The sequence below is a fragment of the Bos indicus genome, chromosome 4, assembly GCF_029378745.1.
Source record: "Bos indicus isolate NIAB-ARS_2022 breed Sahiwal x Tharparkar chromosome 4, NIAB-ARS_B.indTharparkar_mat_pri_1.0, whole genome shotgun sequence".
NCBI classification, from domain to species: domain Eukaryota; kingdom Metazoa; phylum Chordata; class Mammalia; order Artiodactyla; family Bovidae; genus Bos; species Bos indicus.
In genome coordinates this window covers 6,457,771-6,480,932 of record NC_091763.1, presented here as the reverse complement: position 1 = coordinate 6,480,932, position 23,162 = coordinate 6,457,771, and the positions used below count along the sequence as shown (strand labels likewise).

Sequence of the window (23,162 nt, the reverse complement as noted above, 5' to 3'; positions counted from 1 at the left end):
GTTCCATGTCCAGTTCTAACTGTTGCTTCCTGACCTGCATATAGGTCTCTCAAGAGGCAAGTCAGGTGGTCTGGTATTCCCATCTCTTTGAGAATTTTCCACAGTTTATTGTGATCCACACAGTTAAAGGCTTTGGCATAGTCAATAAAGCAGAAATAGATGTTTTTCTGGAACTCTCTTGCTTTTTCCATGATCCAGCGGATGTTGGCAATTTGATCTCTGGTTCCTCTGCCTTTTCTAAAACGAGTTTGAAGTTATATGTACATATATATTGATATTTATATATATAAAAAACTGAATCACTTTGCTGTATACCAGAAATGGACACAGAATTGTAAATCAACTGTATTCATTAGAAAAGGAAAAAGTACCTGCTGTTTGGTCCTGTCCCGAATCATTTGGCATGGATTCTTTGAACAGGACCAAATTTTAAGGGTATTTTGGTGTGGACCAATTGTCTTACAGACGTTTTAGACAGGACCAATATCTGCTAACCTAAAAGTTTAGTCTTTTATGACAAGAAGAAGAAAACCAACATTTATCCAGGGATTATGTTTTATATGCTGGGGGCGTGATTACACAACAGACTGATGAGTTGGTGGTGTTTTCTTTAAGGAGAGAAAACTAAGTTTCAAAACGGTTAAGTAACTTGATGCAAGTCATTAAGCTCGTAACAGGGTGTGGGGGGCAGGATTTGAGTCCTGGTCTGTCGGACCTTTCCTTCCAGCCCTGCTCCCTTATCTTCCTGATCCCGGGGGGTGGAGGGGCATTTTGTGTGTGGCTGGAAGAATTTCTGGTACCTGGAAAAGGAAAGGCTTATACTGGCCTGGTAAACACTGAATGAATTTGGTTGTGTTTATGTGGATGTATGTTATGTTTCACTTATAACATAGGGGACAAAGCCATAGGGAACAAAATGAGCATCTTTGGGCTTCAAAGTATGAAATCTTGAGTTGTAAGGAGAACATGAGCTCTGAGCCCCGGGAGCTCCCTGAGGGCAAAGAGGAAGGTTCCAGTAGGTTCCAGATCTTGACCAGGGGGTAGGACCTCAAAGGTCGTCAGGCCGGGGTGGCAGATTGATGGCCTGACAACCAGCCCTGGCCCAGGGAGTGCTCTGCTTTGCTCGCAGAACATCAGCTGTTTGTGTCACTGGAGAGGACATTTAACAAGTGAGAAGTTCATACAGATACTTCAATTGCCAGTTTGCATGAGAACAGGGGGAGTCCCAGATGGTAGCCATCTGCCAGGGCCAAGCTGCTTTTTGAGAAGGGCTTTGGCTCCCCAGGAGACCATCTCCCCGCTGGCCTGACTTTCCCATGGTCCTGCAGTCATGTGGCTTTGTGATGCTGTCTGTTCATAAGTGAAGAGGTGTCACCATATAAAACCAGCAACTTCTTCAAGATCAAACAAGCCAGCCTGCATCAGAGGTGGCTCAGGGACCCTGGCCACCCTCTCCAGCCTTGTCCTTCAGTTGGCATGGATAGTCAGTCTCTAGAACTTCAAGGACTCTGTCCTTGTGAGCCCTTGTGTCACTGTGAGCCCTTGTTCTATGCCCAAGGATGATAATCGTGCATGCTCAGTTGCTCAGTCATGACCAGCTCTTTGTGATCCCATATTCTTTGCAACCCCATGGACTGCAGCCTGCCAGGCTCCTCTGTCCAAGCAGTTTTCTAGACAAGAATACTGCAGTTGGTTACCATTTCCTCCTCCAAGGGATCTTCCAAACCCAGGGATCGAACCCATGTCTTCTGCATTGGCAGGCAGATGCTTTTACCACTCCACCAACTGGGAAGTCCAGGCAACAGAGCCTCCTTGTTAGCTGTTAGGAAACTGTAGAGAGGATCTTGCTTGTCTGTCATGTTATAGGAAGGAGGTGAGAGATGTGAGAACCCACAGAGCTCTGTACAAATAGCAGAGCAAAAGCCTGCTGCTCGTGTGGCCTGGAGGGTGAGCATCTCAGGAGTGGTCCTGCCTCCAGTGAGGCACTTGGTCTCCAGGAGGATGGCCCATGAAGAAGGTCCTCATTGTTAGGAGGTGACTCTAGGGGGCTGTGTGTTCCTGTAAATAGTCCTTCCTTGGATCTGATACATCCCAACAGAAAATTCATTCTTGCATTTATTTATTCAATAAATCTTTGCAGGCATTGGCCTAGATCCCGGTGATAGAGTGACAAACTGCCAGGTCCTTCCAGTCAAGGAGCAGGGACCTTGTAGAGAGAGATGTGCCCGGAGGTTGGTCATGGGGCACGGGGTGTCTGCCGGGCATGTAGGTGGAGGCAACTCATTCAGACCCCACGGCTGTTGATGGTTTGCTTTTAAATGGCAGAGGAATCCTGGGGCTGATTTTGAGGGGAAAGACCAAGCCTGTTTCAGATAGAACAGTTGTGAGCTTGAGTAAAGGTTCCAGTTTTCCACTCAAGTCTGCAGCCCCTGTAGCCATCCTTCATGGCATGGTTCTGACCACGTAGCCGGAAATCCTTCTTGCTGCTTATCTGTTCCAAGGCTGAGATCCTGCCAGCTGGATTTCACTTCTCTTTCTATTTCTGCCGGGCACTGGGGTGCGGCCAGGACACAGAGTGCCTTTCGAATGGATGCATAAAGCGATGATGTCAGGCATCTGCCCATGGCCCTGTGAGTTCTCAGGCAGGCCCTGGCCCGTGGAAAAACAGAGCGTTGGAAAATTAAGGCTCTGTGCATTTCTTATCATGGCACAGGTGATTTTGCCTGAGAATATGGAAGACTTATAGCCTGAAAACCCACTGTTTTTATAAAAGTCATGAAATCTTGGATCTCATACAATAAAACACATCTTCTTAAAAGCACATCAGAAATGGCAAAAAGAGACACACACACACACACTCACAGAGAAATTAGTCTCTGGAGGTGGACATCAGAATCCAGAGAGGAAAGTCAGCCAGAGGGGCAGCTGGCTTCAGGGGTGGCTGGCTGACAGCCATCACTGATGCCTGGGACCTGGATGCTTGATACTTACGGCCAGGTTGGGGCACGTGGCAAGCCCAGGACCACAGGTGGAGAGAGTCAGATCAGGGTATGTCTCATAGAAGCAGGCTCCCCAGAAGAGTCTGTCCTGCAGGAGGGCAGTGCAGACACAGCCCTGGACAGCCTCAGTGTGGGCAGAGCTGGGGCTCACGGTCAGCAGTTGCACGTGCCCTCCTGTGAATATGGATGGTCATGCTTCCCTGAGTGCTCTGGATAATCCACGTGGAATGTTTTCATTTAAAGGGGCCCCAGACTGGCAGTGCCCACAGGTATCCGGCAGAGGCAAACACTCTCTGGCCTCAGAGACTCCCCACAAATACAGTTCCAAGGAATATGATGTCAAAATAACAATAACACATAAGGAGAAAAAGCAGCTGAGACAAAAGCAGTCAGATCAGACTCAGATGTCAGGCTATAAATGAGAATTATTTTTTATGCCTAGAGAAATAAATGCGGGAATAAAATGAATGGGTAAACAATATCACTATATCCCAAGTACTCATCAGCTTTGGGAAGGAATCAGATAGAACCTCTGTAAAGGAAGGCTACAGTCATTAGAACTGATCTTCAAGGGGAGAGTTTGGCAGGATGGCAGATGCAGGTTCTGAGATAATCTAGTGAACCTGGGGGTGGACTTGAAGCCTGGAAGGAAACACAGGGGCACAGGTGGAATGTAGGAAAGACATGTGTGGGGACATGGAGGATTGAGAGAGAAGTGACATACGTGCAGTTAGAATTTTGAGAGAGGTAGCAGAGAATGTGGGAAAGAGATAGTGATAGGTCTTTCTCATTGAAAGACCTCAATTTCCCGGTTCAGGAATCCCAATAAAGCTAAAGAAAGATACATGCGTGTGTATATATTTATACACACACTTATATATTAAGTGTACATAACATTATATGAGCTTCACCAAAGAATTGATGCTCTCGAACTATGATGCTGGAGAAGGTTCTTGAGAGTCTCTTGGACAGCAAGGAGATCAAACCAGTCGATCAAAAGGAATCAACCCTGAATATTCATTGGAAGGACTGATACTGAAGCTAAAACTCCAATACTTTGGCCAACAGATGCAAAGAGCTAACTCATTGAAAAATACCCTGATCCTGGAAAAGGCTGAAGGCAGGAGGAAAAGGGGACAACAGAGGATGAGATGGTTGGATGGCATCACCAATTCGATGGATATGAGTTTGAGCAAACTCTGAGAAACAGTGATGGACAGGGAAGCCTGGCGTGCTGCAGCCCATGGGGTCTCGAAGAGTCAGACATGACGGAGCAACCGAACAACAAAAACTGGTGGCTCAGACGGTGAAGAATCCACCTTCAATGCAGGAGACGTGGGTTTGATCTCTGGGTTGGGAGGATCCCCTGGAGAAGGGAATGGCTACCGACTCCAGTATTCTTGCCTAGACAATTCCATGGACAGAGTAGCCTGGTGGGCTATAGTCTGTGAGGTCACAAAGAGTCAGATAACAACTGAGCTACTAACACTCAAACACACTACATAATGTATTTGCTGCTGTTGCTGCTAAGTCGCTTCAATCGTGTCTGACTCTTCACGACCCCATGGACTGCAGCCTACCAGGCTCCCCCATCCTTGGGATTCTCCAGGCAAGAACACTGGAGTGGGTTGCCATTTCCTTCTCCAATGCATGAAAGGGAAAAGTGAAAGTGAAGTCGCTCAGTCGTGTCTGACTCTTCGAGACCCCATGGACTGCAGCCTACCAGGCTCCTCCGTCCATGGGATTTTCCAGGCAAGAGTACTGGAGTGGGATGCCATTGCCTTCTCCGATATAATATATTTAAGTGTATATATATATATATGTCCATGGGATCGCAAAGCATCAGACATGACTGGGCAACTTCACCTTCACTTTTCACTTTCACGCATTGGAGAAGGAAATGGCAACCCACTCCAGTGTTCTTTCCTGGAGAATCTCAGGGACGGGGGAGCCTGGTGGACTGCCGTCTATGGGGTCGCACAGAGTCGGACACAACTGAAGTGACTTAGCAGCAGCAGGTGTGTATATATTTATATATACGCACATAGGTGTGTGTGTATGTATGTATATATACACACATGTATAAAACCACAGCTAGTGATACCACTTCTTCGTGATCTAGCCCTTCTGCTCCGGAGGCAGCTCAGAAATAAATAGTAACACACAGTCTACTAGAGAGGTTGGACCTTCTGTCTTGTGTCTTTGCTTTCGTTGGAGGTTGACATGGTACAGTCATTTACATTTCCCTCGTCCAACTTTAAAAATTCCCTGGGGACTTCCCTGGTGGTCCAGGGTTAACACTTCACCTTTCACCTCAGGAAGCGCCCGTTTGATTCCTGGTTGGGGGGCTCAGATTGCATGTGCCTTGTGGCCCCCAAACCCAAACATAAAACAGTAGCAATGTTTTAACAAATTCAAAAAAGACTTTAATAACGGTCCATGTCACAAAATCATTAAAAAAAAATCGTTACTTGCATTTTACTTTTAAATTCTGTGAGTTTTTTTTTCCCCCCAAATCTATCTCAATAGTTTTGTTTCAGAAGGCTTGAAACAAATAAAGTTCATTTCAACAAGCCAGGACTCATATTTATTCATCCCTGTTGAGATGTCGGGAGCCATAGTTTTAGGCCTGGTCACACTCTTGAATTGTTGACAGTCATGTTCTGGGGACACAGGGCTCCCGGCCGGTGGACGCTGTCGTAGGGGCATCTCTGTTCCCCAGGCCCCAGTGCAGGGAAGCCGGGTGGCCAGGATGCTGGCCGTCCATTCCCACAGGGAGCAGGGCCGCCTGGAGCACCTTTGCCTCCATGGGCCAGTAGTTGAGTCATGTCACACTTGCAGAAACGTCAAGATCTGGGAGTCAGGAAGAGAAAGAATTCTGACAAGCCTGCTGCCTTTGCCTGGGCCTGTGAGGAGCAGGGGACGCCAGTGGCCTGAGGGATAAACTGTGCTGTGATGTCAACCACTCGGCTCAGGTCACGTCCCGCTGGCAACAGAGTTCCCCTCAGGCTTCCTGTGCCCTCCAGGGAGCCAAGGAAGTAAGCTCAGCTTGCTCCGGGGTAACAGTGAGGGGCCACTGGCACAATTGAAAGGTTGGCTCTCAGGGAGGTGTCTGAGCTCAAAGATGGTCCCTTTTTTGTGAGTGAGCCCCATGGTGTTTTAAACCTCTGTGGAAAGGGACCTCATTAACTGGAGAAACCGCTGGGCTGGCCTGTTGTAACTGCAGGGTGCTGTGGAAGAGGTTGAGCTTCAAGGCGAAGTGCAGGGGCCAAAGGCGTGAGCTGAGGATGCCTGTGCTCCAGGCTCAGCCCGTGGTCCAGCACTTGCTGGGTGATTGACAGCTGAGGCAGGCTGCTGGGAGCCAGGCTCCAACCTCAGATGTGTCCACGTGGCCACTTTCTAGTTGGCGATTGTGACCCTTGTTCCCTCCAGCTCCACTGAGTCAGCGCACCTCTGGAGGTCTTCATCTCTCCCCGTTTAGCGTTTAAGCATTATTACTTCCATCCCAAGTGAAGAATGCTGAAAGAAAGCGGCATGGTTTTGTGTGCTTCCGGAATGTGTACATGTCTGTGTGTCAGGAAGGGATACACACATGGGCTTCAGTGTGTTAAGTGCTTTCTCCATTTGCCAGAGTCCCCACCACTCCCTGTTATCACCAGTTCACTGCCTCATTTCTGAACTTGTATCCCCAAGGAAACCAGTCCTCTCATCACATCTCACACCCACCTTTTAAAAGCCTGCTCTTGGAAGACACTTAGTTTTTGTCATTTGTATATTAAAGGAAGGCTGTGCATGCTCAGTTGCTTCAGTCATGTCCAGCTGTTTGTGACCCCATGGACTGTAACCCACCAGGCTCCTCTGTCCATGAAATTTTTCCTGGCAAGAATACCAGAGTGGGTTGCCATTTCTTTCTCCAGGAGATCTTCCTGACCCAGGGATCAAACCAATGTCTCTTGCGTTTCATGCATTGTAGGCAGATTCTTTACCATTGAGCCACCAGGGAAGCCCATTCATTTTATTGCTTCTTTCTCCTAAGGATTACTTATCTTTAACCTTTATGCTAATTCAAAAAAAAAAAAAAAAGAATTTAGATCCTCTCATTATTTAAGAGGAGTTGGGCTTTTCAAATTTTTTTGGCTGTACCACTCAACTTGTGGGCTCTTAGTTCCCGACCAGGGACTGAACCTGGGCCCTGGCAGTGGAAGCATTGAGTCCTAACCACTGGACAACCAGGGAGGTCCCAGAAGGAGTTTGGCCTTAACAGAACTGCTCCCCTGGCCTTTTCCCCCCATTTGGCCTGAGTGGGTGATCATGCCCAGTTGGCCTCATGTCCCGTCTATTAAGGTCTTAATTTTAGAAATCTGTGAATAAGTAAAGTATTAAAGCTGTTCCATCAAAATCCTACCATCCCCCGTGATCCCAAGTGGGAAGAGAGAGGCCCTCCCTACTGGGAGTAGGGTCCAGGCTGGGGTTACTCCAGACCTTGTTGGCCCCGCCTCCTCTCTGCCAGCTCTGTTTGCAGCAAGCCAAGAGCTGGAGGCCAGGGCTGGGTCCACGTGGACACACACCTCTCTCCACTGCAGAAATGCGGGTGCAGGTGGTGTCTCAGCTCAGGCTGCTAGAGTGAAATACATGAGACTGGGTGCCTGAAACAACAGAAATTTGCTTCTCTTGGTTCTGGAGAGTTGAAGTCTAAGATTGAGGTGCCTCCAGCGTCTGATTCTGCTCGCTCTGTCTTGTACATGGCCACCTTCTCACCATGTCCTCACAAGGTAGAGAGAGGGCCTTCCTCCTCTCACGGGAGGACACTAAGCCCACCCTGAGGGCCTCACCCTCATGAACTTGGCCTCATCTTACCCTTAGGACCTCCCACAGGCTCTCCCTCCAGAGACCATCACGCTGTGGGTGAGAGCTTCACCGTATGAATTTTAACCATATGAATTTACAAATGTTCAGCTCTTAACAGGAGGCCAGCAGGCTTTTTGCTGCATCTTATTTGACTGTGTGATCTGTCAGATCAGGACCCTTCCAGGACACTCACCAGGTCTGGGTCTTCATCTCAGAAGCAGCAGCCTTCTTCATTCTCATCCCAACTACTTGACTGCTTGCCGCCAGGCGAAATACACCATGTAAACACTGTCCACATTTTCCCGGTGAGTGAGTTCCTGCATGATCCAAATTTACCCAGAGGACTTATTCACAAGAAGTTTTGAAAGATGTTAGACAGAGGGTCCTGCTTCAAGCTAAACTATAAAGGAGAAAAAGTCAGTCTTTGGTGCCTGAGAAGAAAGCAGGGCCTTGTCGGGTTGTCAGACTGTTGTTCTGTTCATCTGCTGTGTGTGTGTGTGTGTGTGTGTGTGTGTGTGTGTGTGTGGTGGGTGAAGTTTGAAGTTGTGTTCTTCTTGAGACTGGAAACTGACAGCTCCTGGGGACAGTTCTTAATTAAGTCCCTTTGTGTGCAAATCCATTCTCTGACAGCCAGGGGAAAGACAAAAAGAACAAAACAAAACAAAAATCACTAAAGGCGGAGGAAGCAGCCGCTTTCTGTAGCTGCGAAGGACCATTGGCTAGTGTGGTGGCTGGAAGCTGGCTGTGGATCAGGTTCGTTTCACTCCAGAGCTGCTGTCCTTGTGGTAGGGGGAGGACAGAGAGCCTTACAGGGAGTGGGCGCCCCCTGTGGCCCTGATGGACAGGGGTGGAGCTCAGAGAGCGCTCAGAGCCTGGGAGATGCAGGCTGCTGGTGGTGCCCCATGTCCGAGGCAGGCCTCTGCTGCTTGGGGGCTTAGTGAGGCCTTGCTCTAATTTAAGACAGTTTCAGATGTGGAACCTGTAGTAAGGTTGGGGAAGGATTTAGTCCAAAGTGACTGTTGAAAAGAAAGCTGGGACCCGCATAGCATTTTTCAGGCTTCTTGCTAGGAGTCAGGAGATACTGGTCAGAGTAGAAAGACTGGCCCAGGACATACTCGTGAAGTTGGTACCTGAATGACCCAGGGCCCTGGTCAGACTCTCAGTTCCAGCCACTGCTCTGACTTGCTAAGCAGGTTCCTTGGCCGTACATCAGCCCTGCGGGTGTGTGTTCACTCCATACAAAAGCAGGGTTGAAAAGCATTTCTCCTGCCTTTTCCTCCAGCTCCAAAATAACCCAGCTCCCAGTCATCAGAAGCTGATGAGACCTGTGGTTTAAGTAGAAGGGACTTTTTGATTCCCCTTAAGTGCATCCTGCTCACAAGTGTGACTCTGGGCACTTTGGGGAAGACATTTAGCAGCTAGAAAGGACACTCTCGCCATCTGGTGACAGAAGTGTGGCAGTGGTTTTGGGAGGATGCTGTCATCCAGGGCCAAGCCTAGACTGCTTTTAGGGAAGGGCAATTTTAGCTCCTGCCTCTTATTTCTTTCTTTCTCTCTCTCTCTCTTTTTTTTTTTTTTTTAGTTTCAGTAACATTTTCTTTTATCACATTAAATTTTTTCTTAAAATAACTTTATCCTATGAAAATACAACATCAGAAAAGTAAAGAGTGGTTATTAAAGAAGTTACAATCCATTCGGTGGGGAGAGAAAAGATAACATGTGAACAGAGGAATTCTCTTTTAAGAAAATTTTCTTGTTTCAAAACTTTATTTAGATTGTTGTTTTGCAGATTAAAAAAATGAAATGAGAAAGTGATGTAGTATCTTAAACTTGAAAACACTTACATTAGTTTTTATTTTAAAACTATTGAAAAACTTCTCCTGAAAAAAAAATAAAGAGTTAAAATTTGTATGTATCTCTGCATGGCAACTTGTTCCTTAATTAGAGATTATCAGAATAATTAACCAAAAAAAGTCATAGTATATCCCTGGGTTGGGAAGATCCCCTGGAGAAGGCAATGGCAACCCACCCCAGTATCCTTGCTTGGAAAATCCCATGGACAGACGACTCTGATGGTCTACAGTCCATGGGGTCACAAAAGAGTCGGACAGGACTGAATGACTAATATATAAATAAAACTCAGATGCACTAACACTGAGTTCTTGTTCTTTAGTTTCAGAACAGTTCTTTTAGTTCTGCTGATGGTAGAAAATGTTTGTTCTCACCAGGTCAGATTTCTGAGTCTCTTTAGGGTAGGTTCTTGGCCCCAGGAGGGACCTGAGGAGCAGTGATACATCCTCTCTACCCGGATGGGGCCCCTTCTCTGCCTGCCGCCTCTTCTGCAGCTGACTTACCCCCATTCCAGTCTATACTCTTTCCTCTCCCTCCAGCCCCTAGGGACAGCTTCGCCTTTAGGAGTTGTGACATGCATATAGCTCAGTTGGCACCTGCCATTGTCTGCAACTGGGCACTGAGGTGAATGACTTCGGCATGTCTTTATGTCCCTGTGAGATACAGGATTCTCTTAGGTAGGGAGCCTATGGGATCAGCCAGTGGAGGTTGGAGGATTTGTTGGTAGGTCCTGGGCAGCCTGTTCCTGTCTTTCTGTCCCAGGACCCATGCCTGCATAAACCCGTCTGCAGGGTGGGTGTGTCCACATCTGGTAACTTCCATATTTGTATTTGAAGTTGGTCCATTGGGTAAGTAAGAGAGTATGTTTGTTGGTGTTTGGTTGCTAAGTTGTGTCTGAGTCTGCAGTCCATGGGACTGCAGCACTCCAGACCCCTCTGTCCTCCACTATCTCCCAGAGTTTGCTCAAATTCACGTCCATTGAGTCAGTGATACTATCTAACCATCTTATCCTCTGCCACCCTCTTCTCCTCTTACCTTCGGTCTTCCCCAACATCTGGGTCTTTTCCAATGAGTCGGCTCTCAACATCATGTAGCCAAAACATTATATCTTCAGCATCAGTCCTTCCAATGAATATTCAGGGTTGATTTCCTTTAGGATGGACTGGTTTGATGTCCGTGCAGTCCAAGGGACTCTCTAGAGTCTTCTCCTGCACCACAATTTGAAAGTATCAATTCTTCAGCGTTCAGCCTTTTTTATGGTCCAACTCTCACATCCATATATGACTACTGGAAAAACCCAGCTTTGACTATACGGACCTTTGTCAGCAAAGTGACGTATCTGCTTTTGAATACGCTATCTAGGTTTGTGATAGATTCCCTTCCAAAGAGCAAGCATCTTCTAATTTCATGGCTGCAGTCACTGTCCGCAGTGATTTTGGAGCCCAAGAAAATAGTCTATCACTGTTTCTACTTTTCCCCCTTCTATTTCCCATGAAGTGATGGGACTGGATGCCATGACCTTACTTTTTGGAATGTTGAGTCTCAATCCAGCTTTTTCACTCTCTCTTTCATCGGCATCAAGAGGCTCTTTAGTTCTTCTTCATTTTCTACCCATGAGTGGTACCATCTGCATATCTGAAATCATTGGTATTTCTCCCAGCAATCTTGGTTCTAGCTTGTCAGAGTATGAGTCCTCAGGTATTCCATGTAAGTTTTCTCTATTTATAGGAAACTGTGGCACACAGAGTAGAACAGGTAGGAGAGATGTAACAGGCAGAGCATGGGGGACACCTGCTTCCCACGTGCAGGACTGGACTGCTCCAGAATCTCCAGGAATTGCTTACTGATGTCAGGCTGTGGGTTTAGGGGCCTAATTTCCACACATCCCTCTAGGCACTGTCGGATCCTTTCTGTAAGTCTCCGTTTTTGTATTTATATCATTCTAACGTCTGTATCTTCTCGTCCGCTTGTGGATTAAGCATGTAATCCAAATCTTGATCCCTCATAATAGAAGGATCTGTCTTCCCTTTGCCTTGTGTGTGGGTGTCTAATCCTTCAGAGCTCCTCACCAGGTGGTGACCAGCCCTTTCTGAAGCAAAGCTGTAGATTTCATTTTTTTTTTTTCTGTTTCTCATGTGCTGTGCAAGTTAATTTTAGCTCTTGTGTCTTTCCAACCATTTTTTCCTTGAGTCAGTCAATATTTATTGAACCTGTGCAGCATTTTGCACCAGCTCAGTTGCTATAACTATCCCAATGTGACAGGGACTCAGCCCTGGCTCTTGAGTTGTGCTGAATCTAGTTAGCAGCTGACTGCAGGCTGGGAGTAGGACCGCACTCTGGGCCAGTGTGCCTGGAGGAATTCAAGGGGCCCTGGGTCTTACAGAGATTCAAAGAAAGGAGAGGATGGGGGAGCAGGAAAGGGGAAGGGAGATGGAAGCCCCAGATTTCAGTGTTTCTCTTTGTTTTCATGTTAATCTTACTTTGCAGAATCCAACAGTACAACAGTTAGAAAAATAAAGAGGATCTCTCTGCTGATGGATGAAATAAAGAGAAGAGTTTATTTCAGGTTGAATGATTTTAGTTGAGAAAGGTCTGGGCTGACATCTCTTCGTGCATAAATTAATCCCATCTATGAAAATGTTACAATTTCTTGGGACATTTAACTAGGATTTTCATGGTCTCTGATTCGTCTGTTCTGGCAGGGGCATCTGCATTCAGCGTGTAATTAGTGAGGTTTCATGGCTTCCATGCCAGCAACCCCAGGACAAAGTCCCAGATTGGAAATATAATGCTGGTTGTTAGTCAGACAGCAGAATTCAGGTGACACAAGGCATCTTTGACTTCTTACCTGGGCCACTGGCCTTTTCTGGCAGCACAGGACAGAAAGATGTGTAGAAACTGGATTTAAGAAAAGTATATTGGTATTCCCAAGAAGGTGGACATTCTGCCGGATGGTGAGGAGAAGGTGCTGTGTAGGCGGGATGGAGCAGCAGGAAGTGTCTGGAAATTAGTTTCTTTTCTGTGTCCCCAAGTTTTCATTGCAGCTTTATGGGTAACAGCCCCAAACTAGAAACAACCCAAATGTCCATAAGCAAGTAAATGGATACACAAACAGCAGCATGTCTATCCAATGGAATATGATCAAAAAGGAATGGTATGCTACAGCAGAGATACATCTCAAGGTCACAATGCTGGGTAAAAGAAGTAAAAAAAAAAAGTACATGTTGTACAAAATAAGTTGCTGCTTTGAGAATAGAAAGACATTTAGGACACAGACAAGAGTGGGATTTGAATTCTGCCTTTGAACACAGTAGTTTTCTGCTGTGTTTCACAGCCTGGTCCTTCTCACAGTTATAATGATGATAATCATGGTTATGAAATGACACAAGGCAAAGCTCCTTACAGACAGAGATCTGACTGCACCTGAATTCATGAATGTGAAATATATGGGATAAAATACAACCACTAATAGATGACTTGCACAGAAGGTCTTCCCAAACCACTACTCACTTATACAGATCATTTATGTGTGAGGCGATTGTTGCAAGCAGTATCCATCATGAAGGCCTCATTTTACATTTAAGAATCATTTCATGTGTGACTTCCATTGCTTGTTCCTACTTAATTGTTTAGAAATAAACTCAGTATTTAATGTAGAGTCTTACTGCCTATGCACATGTGATATGGACATGTACGTCATTACTGAGCATTCTAAGGTTCTAACTATGAAAACATTCTAGTCACTGTCAAGTTAGTATCTTTCTTTTATCTGTTCATAGATGGTTCAGCGAAAACATGTTCCAGCAAGTCTGTTCTTCATGGTTTTGCTTCAGGTTGAGAGTGAAAGTGTTAGTTGCTCAGTAGTATCCATCTCTTTGCAACCCCATGGACTATAGCCCACCAGGCTCCTCTGTCCATGGGATTCTCCAGGCAAGGATACTGGAGTGGCTTGCCACTTCCTTCTCCAGGGGATCTTCCTGACCCAGGGATAGAACCACGGTCTCCTGCATTGCAGGCAGATTCTTTAAGGAAACCCTTCAGATGAGATCCACTTTAAAGCTGTTTGTAAGTCACGGTCCCTGGCGTGACTCTGAAAGCAGAGGAGGCCTGTGAGACAGAGAGGCCCTCGGCATCCAGACTTGGATCCCAGGCTGGTCAGTTGCTGGCCCCTCACCAGGCTTCCTAGCCATCATCCCCCCTCCCAGCCATGACCCATGTTCCCACCTTTCTGGAAATAGCACACAGTGGGGGCTCGTCATCTGGCCTCAGGACTGGATAAATGAATGAATGACATAGAGCTTATCTTTACTCTCATTCTGAAGAATCGTGTTCTTCTCCTTCAACACAACAGTTGATTACTCCAGTCCATGATGGGTTCCTTGAGAGTGGACTCCTCTTCCTCAAATGACCAAGTGCTCTTCCAGGCTCTGCATCTAATTTCTGATATGTACAAAACTTGGATTTGTAACTGGAAGACTGCAGAGGGTGATATTCCAGTCATTGGATGTGTTATACACAGTATAGGTAGCTATTGCTAACAGGAGAGACTGCAGAAATGCACCTTAGAAGCGTACGTTGCTGCTCACAGATTCAGGAATGCACTAGGCATCCTTACCTTCAGATTGCACTGAAGGGCAGAGAACATGGGGTGGCAGGAGGCCTTCTGGGGCTCGAGCTGGTAGCTGAGGATTCTGTGGCTCGGGCAGTGCTCAGACCTGGCGCCTGGAGTCAGAGCAGCCGAGTGGAATCCAATCAGGCCCTGGGCAGGCCGACCTCCCACCAGGGTCCTAGAGGCCAGTCTGCTGCCCCCACCTGCTACCATTGGGCAAGCGGGTTTTCAGCCACACACGTGGTTGGGGAAGGCAGAGCACGGGCTGAAGTCTGGGAGGAACACCCTTGTGATCTTGACTGTAAGCCTAAACTCCGATTTTTGAGAAGTAAACAAACCTCCGCATAGTTGAACCAGGATTTCCAAATATTTCATGATAGTAAAACCCACAATCCAACCTTTGATCAAGTTGCTAACCTTTTTTAAAAAAAAACTTATTTATTAGTTTAAGTTACTTAATTTATTCATGAGTTAATTTGGCTGTGCCAAGTCAGCATGGGATCTTCTATCTTTATTGTGGCTTGCAGTATGTGGGATCTAGTCCCCTGACCAGAGATTGAACGTGGGCCTTCTGCACTGACAGTGCAGAGTCTTAACCACTGGACTGTTGAGGCAGTTTGAGCATGGGTTGGAAAATAATTTCCAGACACAGAGCATTTCAGAAGGGAGTGAGTTTATTAAGGACAAAGAACAGAGATAATGTGGGCGCTGTGAGTACAGCGGGCAGACTTCCCGACAGACTGGGGAGAGTCAACAGTTTTCGTAGGTTCAGTTCAGCTCAGTTCAGTCGCTCACTCGTGTCCGACTCTTTGTGACCCCATGAATCGCAGCACGCCAGGCCTCCCTGTCCATCACCAACTCCTGGAGTTCACCCAAACTCATGTCCATCGAGTCAGTGATGCCATCCAGCCATCTCATCCTCTGTCGTCCCCTTCTCCTCCTGCCCTCAATCCCTCCCAGCATCAGAGTCTTTTCCAATGAGTCAGCTCTTCACATGAGGTGCCCAAAGTACTGGAGTTTCAGCTTTAGCATCATTCCTTCCAAAGAACACCCAGGACTGATCTCCTTTAGAATGGACTGGTTGGATCTCCTTGCAGTTCAAGGGACTCTCAAGGGTCTTCTCCAACACCACAGTTCAAAAGCATCAATTCTTCAGCACTCAGCTTTCTTCACAGTCCAACTGTCGCATCCCTGCATGACCACTGGAAAAACCATAGCCTTGACTAGACAGACCTTTGTTGGCAAAGTAATGTCTCTGCTTTTGAATATGCTATCTAGGTTGGTCATAACTTTTCTTCCAAGGAGTAAGCGTCTTTTAATTTCATGGCTGCAGTCACCATCTGCAGTGTTTTTGGAGCCCCCCAAAATAAAGTCTGACACTGTTTCCACTGTTTCCCCATCTATTTCCCATGAAGTAATGGGACCAGATGCCATGATCTTCGTAGGTTAGTAGCTGATTTTTATAGCCTTCAAACAAAGAAAATTCCTGCTGGAAGGTTGGCACTAGGTAACTGGTTAGGGCAGTGTAGGGTGGTATGTGTGCGTGCTAAGTCACTTCAGTTGTGTCCAGCTTTTTGCGACCCTGTAAACTGTAGCCCTCCAGGGTCCTCTGTCATGGGATTCTCCATGCAAGAATACTGGAGTGGGTTGCCATGCCCTCCTCCAGGGTATCTTCCTGACCCAGGGCTCAAACCCACATCTCTTATGTCTCCTGGATTGGCAGGTGGATTTTTCACTACTGGCACCACCTGTTTGGCATCTTTGCCTAACTTAGAGTCACCTAATCTGTTCGTGAAGATCACGGGGGCTTTTGATAACAGTTACAAGTCAGCTTCAGAGGTGACTTTGGTTCTGGGCTCTGCTTCTGTGGCCTTGAGGCAGGACTCAACACAGACAACCAGGGAAGTCCCAAGTTGCAGTCCTTAAAGAAAACAGCAGTCCAAGCTGCTTGTGTGATTTGAGTATGGCTCTGTGGTGGGGCAGGGTGCTGTCTCAGGCCCAGAGCAGGAAGAAGACTGATTTCCAGGAGGGGCTACTTAGGACCTGTGATGAAGCCTTTCTGGCCCTGTCCTGGGGACAGGACAGGAGGGCCCTTCTCTCCTTTCAAATTCCCAAACCCAAATGGGGCTTTTTCCTGCTTCCTGCATGACAGCCAGGGCGTGTGTGGTGCCTGGCTGTTGCCCTTTTTTGGCCACACCATGAGGCATGCAGGATCTTAGTTGACCCGACGATTGAGCCTGTGCCCCTGCATTGGGAGCATGGAGTCTTCACCAGTGGCCCACCAGGGAGCTCCCTGTGCCCATTTCTTGAGGACAGACGGCAGTGACTCCCGGCCCTCTTGCTCTTCCCTGAGTCTCCAGCCCTCCCAGTGGGACTATCCTCACTTCTGGAGTGGAAAGTGCCTCCTCTCTGTCTAACCCACCCACTCTGCGCTTTATGCCTCCACTCTGGAGCCTCTGACCTATAGTGAGCTGGAGCCCTTGCAACTCAGGATCTCTGCTTTTGAAAATTCCACAATTCTTTTCATATCCTGCTCACTGAGTGAACCCACCCTGGACACGAGGATGCTACTGGCTGAGCGGGGAACTGGTAGGAGACAGAGGACAGAAGGGGAGCAGCGGAGCCATGCTCGTTATGGAAGCGAGAGAACCTTCCCATGCCTGCACCGCGTCTTAAATATGTGCCTTTACATTGCTGGCAGATTGACTTTAACTTCTAAGATTGTAATGCAAACCAGTCAACTCTGGGCAACTCTAAAGTGTTTTTTCAGTGTCTTATTTCTCCTACTTTTCAAGTGTGAACACACACACTCATATCCCCTCACTCCTGATTCTCAGCTACAAGTGGTTTAGTGCCTGAAAACCATGTCTTTGAGTACAAGTAGAGCTTTTGCTTCATGCAGTAAGTGAGCCCCTCGGTGGAGATGTCAGCTCACTGAGTGGAGATTCCAGTTTGGGGCATCTGCACTGTTTAGTCTGAGGGAGCAGCCATGAGAGTCCTTTGTGTGGTGCTGGTTGTGCCACAGGTGTTACCAGCAAAAGTGAATCAGGGCTTCCCTGTCCAGAAAACTCAGTTTGACAGTCCTCCCCTCATCTGCACTGTCCCACATCACAGGGTCCGATTGCTGGGTCTGCATGTCCTGTTTCACTTTATCATGGGTCAACCCAGATGAAAACTCACTGCACTGGGGATTTCCAGGAAAATAAATATCATCCCCACCACGACCTGTCTGCGTTACTACAGGGGGGATTTGTTGGCAGTGTCCAGCCTTGCCAGGAATGGCCATAATGCTTGACTGCATGCTGAGTCACTTCAGTAGTGTCTGACTCTGTGCGACCCTATGGATCGTAGCCCCCCAGGCTCCTCTGTCCATGGGATTTCCAAGGCAAGAATACTGGAGTGGGTTGCCACGCCCTCCTCCAGGGGACCTTCCCGACCCAGGGATGGAACCCACGTCTCTTAGATCTCCTGCTTCGGCAGGCAGCTTCCTTAGCACTAGTACCACCTGGGAAGCCCCTTATTGTGCTGGATTGGAGACAGCCAAAAAGGGGGCATTGGGGCCAGCAGCTGGCAAATTCAGCGAGGACAGTTGGCACCAGGATGTGAAGGATGTGGTGACACTGGGTGATGGAAGCGATGGCCCAGGAGTGGCCCTGGGCTCTGGAGCCGAAGCCCTGCCTCTGATGAAAGGTCTGCCCCACCTGTGGCCCATTGCCTGACACCTGAGCCTCAGTTTCCTTGCCAGAAACAAGGACCACCATTGGAGTAGGTGTGGTTACTGCTGCCCTGAGCCTTAAATGAGGTCGTGTTGGGACAGCCCCTGGCCAGGTGCCCAGCTCTGAGAAGCCCTAGGTTTCTCCTTCCATCACCCCTCCCCTTCCTGTCCTGCTCCGCTTTCTTCACTGGGCAGAGATGATAAGAGTGGGCCCTGAAGGCCGGCTGGCCCTGGGCAGGGCTATGCAGGATCTACAGGATGCCTGGGTGGGCAAGAACTCAGTACAACGTGCTGTGTAATTTTTAGAGAAACAAAAATCTTTCTTCAACAAAGTTTGTAAAGAAGCTCACTATGTGGGTTAATAAAAATAGAGGCTCCCCAGTGTGGAGCGAAGAGGGAGAGAGCAATCTCGGGGTCCCCGGCGGGTCGGTGTACTCACGCCCAGGGGAGCCTCCTCAACGTCAGTCCCTGTCCTCGTGGGCTGGGGAAGTGTGTGAGGTTTCAGCAGAGGACGGAGACGCTGCCCCTGACCGTGGCCTGTGTTGCAGGTGTCGCCGTGCGAGCGGTGCCGCTGCGAGGCCAGCGGGGAAGTGCTGTGCGCGGTGTCCGCGTGTCCACAGACCGAGTGCGTGGACCCCGTGTACGAGCCGGACCAGTGCTGCCCCATCTGCAAAAACGGTAGGTGCCTGCGCGGTTAGCCCTGCGCGCCGCGATGACGCACGCGTTCCCGAGCGCTTTCCGTGGACGCAGGAAGAGAGGCACGATGAGACGCAGGACGGGAAGAGCAGGCTGCAGGATGGGACGCTTGTGAGTTTCGGTATTTGCATCCACGCCCTAGCACGCGAGTCCTTGCCCTCTGGGCTGCGGGGAACCTTCGGGAGCTGGGTTCCAGTAAGGCCAGCCCTCTTATTGGTATCAGTTCCATGCTTTAAAGGTGTTTAAGTTCTTTGGAGGAAAATTCAATTTCCACTGTCGGGGCGAGTCGCTTACTTTAATTTAACTTTGTTTGTTCTTGCAAAGCAGTTTCTCTCTTTCCGCCACAAATCAAACATGCCGGTTGGGCTCATTTACTTTTCATTACTAAGTGAATTAAACGTGGAACATCGTTGAATGTTTTTCTTAAGCAAATTCGGCAGGAAGAGAAAGAAGCCTCTCTTCTTCCGTGTGAGAGGCCAGGGGAGATGGGAAGCCTCCTGTGCTTTGTCAAAGAGAAATGGCAGGAGGGACGTGGTTAGCCAGGGAGAGTGTCTCCTCAACCTGCAGGGTGGAAACTGCTTTGTACCTGAGCTCTGAGCCTGTCTGGGCACCACTTATGGGGGTGTTGATGAGAGTGGGTTCTTCAGGAGGGGGGTTGAACAACTGTGACCCAGGTGGGTGGATGGATGAAGCGCTTGGAAGAGAGTTGACTCTGGTCACGCAAGCGCATCTTCAGGTACAGGGGGGTCCTGCCTTGGGAGGGTGTTGGGCCACCTCTGTGTGGCCCCAAGGCCATGATGCAAGATGAGGCCAGAGCAGGGTGTCTCAGAAAGATGAAAGCAACTCCCCCATGGCCAGAGTGTGTCAAAGAAGTGATGAGCTTACTTGTGAGGTTACCAGCTTGTCAGCTGTGGAGTTGCTGGACATCAAGCCAGGAGATGTGGGCCTGGTCAGTGGCGGATGGTTACCCGGGCTGTTACTAGTGTCTGAGGTCATTCTGAGATTCTGCCATAATGCCCATCGCTGTTGTGTGGCTGTGAGGTGCCACAGACACCTCCAGGCACACACAGACAGCCAGATGTCACCACGGGAGATTTTTCGATTCTTGAAAGAAGTCAATAGGAGAGGAGGTGAAGTTTCTGTGGAAGCAGGGTGCGGCAGCATCTCAGTGGGCTGTGGAGAGAAGGGAGCCTGGAGAAGGGGGAGCTGGTAACTGCGTAGGTTTGGGACCAGGACCTTTGAGGTCCAGGCTGCAGTGCGCTGAGCTTGGCGGCCTGGTTCCGCCTCTCCCCGAGTCAACAGTATTTAGTGAATAGCTTCAATACAAGTAGCTCAAATAGTTGGCGTCCTAAGTATCCAAGATACTGTGTCTCACTTGTCAGTTATGATAAAAAAACAAAGTTTTGGCCTTAGACAGTCAGGGAGTCCTCATCTCAATGTTTACAAAAGATAGGAAAACGTGACTTGCATCCTTGAGGATTTTTTCAACCCCAAAAGCTTTATAAAAATTTCAAACCTACAGAATATTGATAAATAGCACAAGGAACAGAGATATATCCTTCACTATCTATACCCATTGTTCAAATTTCCCTGTTTTGTTTGCTTTATGTCTTTTGATCTCTATCTTTGTCCCCATCTCTGTATATAACTCAATATTATCAATATATTTGCTTAGTTGTTCTTTTCCATAAAACACGCAGGATATCTTCTGTTTGTACCACAATCAGCATGAAACCTACTGGGCAAAGTTCACGATTTTTTTGCAGTTCTTTTTGCCCTGAAGATATATCCCAGTTACAGTATAGAGTTAGAAATTCTTTGAATTAATTCTTTATCTTGTGTGAATATGTTGAAATGTTATGAAGATTTAAAGTCACTTATTTCTGTTTGGTTCAGTTTTTATTATTAAGACATAATTTTATTTTTTGGATAAGCAAACAATGTTCAAAAGTAAATTCTATATAAATAAGGTCTGACCAGAGACTCGCGGGATGTTTTAATATTGTACTGATGTTTTGAGGGGAGAGAAGATGGTTGTTCTGAAGTCAAACTTCTAAACGCTCTGCCTCTAACTTTGAGAGACAGCATAAGATGAAATAAGGCAGGATTTGGTGAGTATTATCTTAGAGACTCTTAGAAGGAGGATGAATATGTTTTTAAAAAAGCTAGATTAAGAAGGATTATTACAAAAGGATTTGTATTCAAAGGTTTGATCCAATTATATAAAAAAACTTTTTACTTTCAGAAATGGACCCATAAATAAATTTAAATGTGTCTAATCATGTAAGTTCTCTTTAAGTTTTGTTATAACTTATTCACTAGATATAATCTGGTTTTCATCTGTCTCTTTAGGTGTAGGGTATTTTGACCTTGACAGGGCAGATGGTGCCTGGAATTCTTAGTGAAAATTTTGCTTGAAAAATGAGAACAGTTTCTCCCAGATATGAAAGTCCTGTAATAGCTGTTGAGATCAGTGAATAATTTATGGCGGTCTGTCCCTATAGCTGCACACAAAAATCAGTATCTTCATAACAAAAAGTTACACATCTGATAGGTTACAGATTACAGGACATCAGAAGTGATGCCTTATATAAAATTACATGCTTGGATAGACTTAGCTTGGGTGGAACATGAAGGTTTTAACTCCTGATCTTGGGAAATCAGTCTTCACTTTCACACTCTAATGTTTTAACCTGTGGCATTAACTAACTCCTTCTCCCAACAGAAGCATAATAACAGTTCAGTTGCAAGCTGCCAAAATCACTTGCATCAAAGGTGCAGAAGTTTGAAATCAAGAATGCCTGGAATATAAATAAATGATCGCAAATCACATGCAACTTAAAACGTTCACGTTGTTGTCTTGCATAGATCAATCTCCCAAGGATGTTCTCTGATAAAATGATGGTTTGTGTGGGGCTGGTTTTCGGATTTTTTCGGCGATACAGGGAGTGTTCTGCTGACTTTCAGGATTCCGAGTTCTCCCTGGCACTCGTGCACCTCATGCAGCTCACACTCACCACACACATTCCCTTCAAGCTCCGTCCTGCGTGTGTGCACATTTCCTTACTCTGAGTACTCAGAGGAGAAAGCTGACGGATGTAGGGTGTTGGCCTTGAAATGGGAGAGTCTTGTTGGGACTAACTCTGGTTCTCCAATGTGGAATGTTATACCTGAGGGGGAATATGCACACCAAAAGCACAATTCACAGGGATTGTGTATCCCCCTGGAGTATTCACTGCTACTTGATGTTAGTTATTTACAGCTTTATTTCCACCAGAGAATGAGGATGGCTATTTTTTAGAGGAAAAGGACAGTTTTTACAAAACTTTTAAGATAAATACAGAGATTTCACATTATTAGACACACTTTCTTGGAAAACATGTGAGAGGCACTAAGAATTAGACACAGTTGGATTTTGGTTTTTTCCCTTGTGTATTTCAGACAGCAGGATAAGATCATAATTAAACCACATGTTGTGAGTTGCACAGCATCGAATGGTGTGTGTGTGTGTGTGTGTGTGTGTGTGTGTGTGTGCGCGAGACATCCTTCTCATAAGGAAAAGACCATTCCCACATGGCTTCAACATTATACTTTTCTAAAATTTTTACCAAAGAAATAGTACCTATCTCATGGAAACACTTGGTCATTGCTTAAGATACTACAATTTTGTCCATAAAAAATAAAGGAAACTATGAGTATCAAAATTAATACTTTATTATACTGTTTCTTTTATAAAATTGGTATGTAAAAATCAGCTGTTATGTCTAGATTCTAGCAACAAACAAATATAAATGAATTAAAAAACTACTCTTTCAAATAATATCATACGTATCAAATAATTAGAAGTAAATATAACAAACTTGGACAAGATTGCCACACTTAAAAATCTTAAAGCTTTATTGAGAAAAATTAAAGAAATCCTCAGTAAATGGAAGGATAGACAATATAATAATCAGAAAACTCAGTAACGTAAAGATGTTGGCAGCCTCAAATTATTCTGTTAAATAAACAAAATCTATGTATTCAGCATAATGCCAATAAAAAATAAACACAATGACTTTTATGTGCAAATTACCAAGTTTTAAAATCTACATGGAAATACAGAAGTTGAAAGCTAGCCAGTGAAATACTGAAGAATAACAGAGCTGTAAAATCTACACTATAAAAGTGATGAACACGTTGTGGTATTGTCTCAAAGATCAAAAAACTGGCAAATGGGAACAGAATAGAGTCAGAAAAGACTCAGGCATAAAAGATCACCAGATGCATGATCACGCTGATCCTGTGGCACAGGGGAGGGTGCGATCTTTCCAGTAAATGGTACTAGGTGAGTTGGATAGCAGTCTGGAGATAAAGGTATCTCGACTCCTTCCTCACATAGTACCAAAAAATCAATTCCAAATGTATTACAGATTTAAATATGAAATTTAAAATAATGCTTTCA

General features: G+C 46.5%; 1 protein-coding gene across 2 annotated transcripts in view; it reads left to right on the top strand.

The window, feature by feature from the left end:
* Positions 1 to 23,162, top strand: part of VWC2 (von Willebrand factor C domain containing 2) — a 136,722-nt gene that overhangs the window by 17,638 nt on the left and 95,922 nt on the right. For both annotated transcript variants that reach the window (XM_070787449.1, XM_070787450.1), the window contains one exon: positions 18,571 to 18,700. In XM_070787449.1, the coding sequence (XP_070643550.1) occupies positions 18,571 to 18,700 (130 nt within the window). The remainder of the gene's footprint in view (positions 1 to 18,570; positions 18,701 to 23,162) is intronic.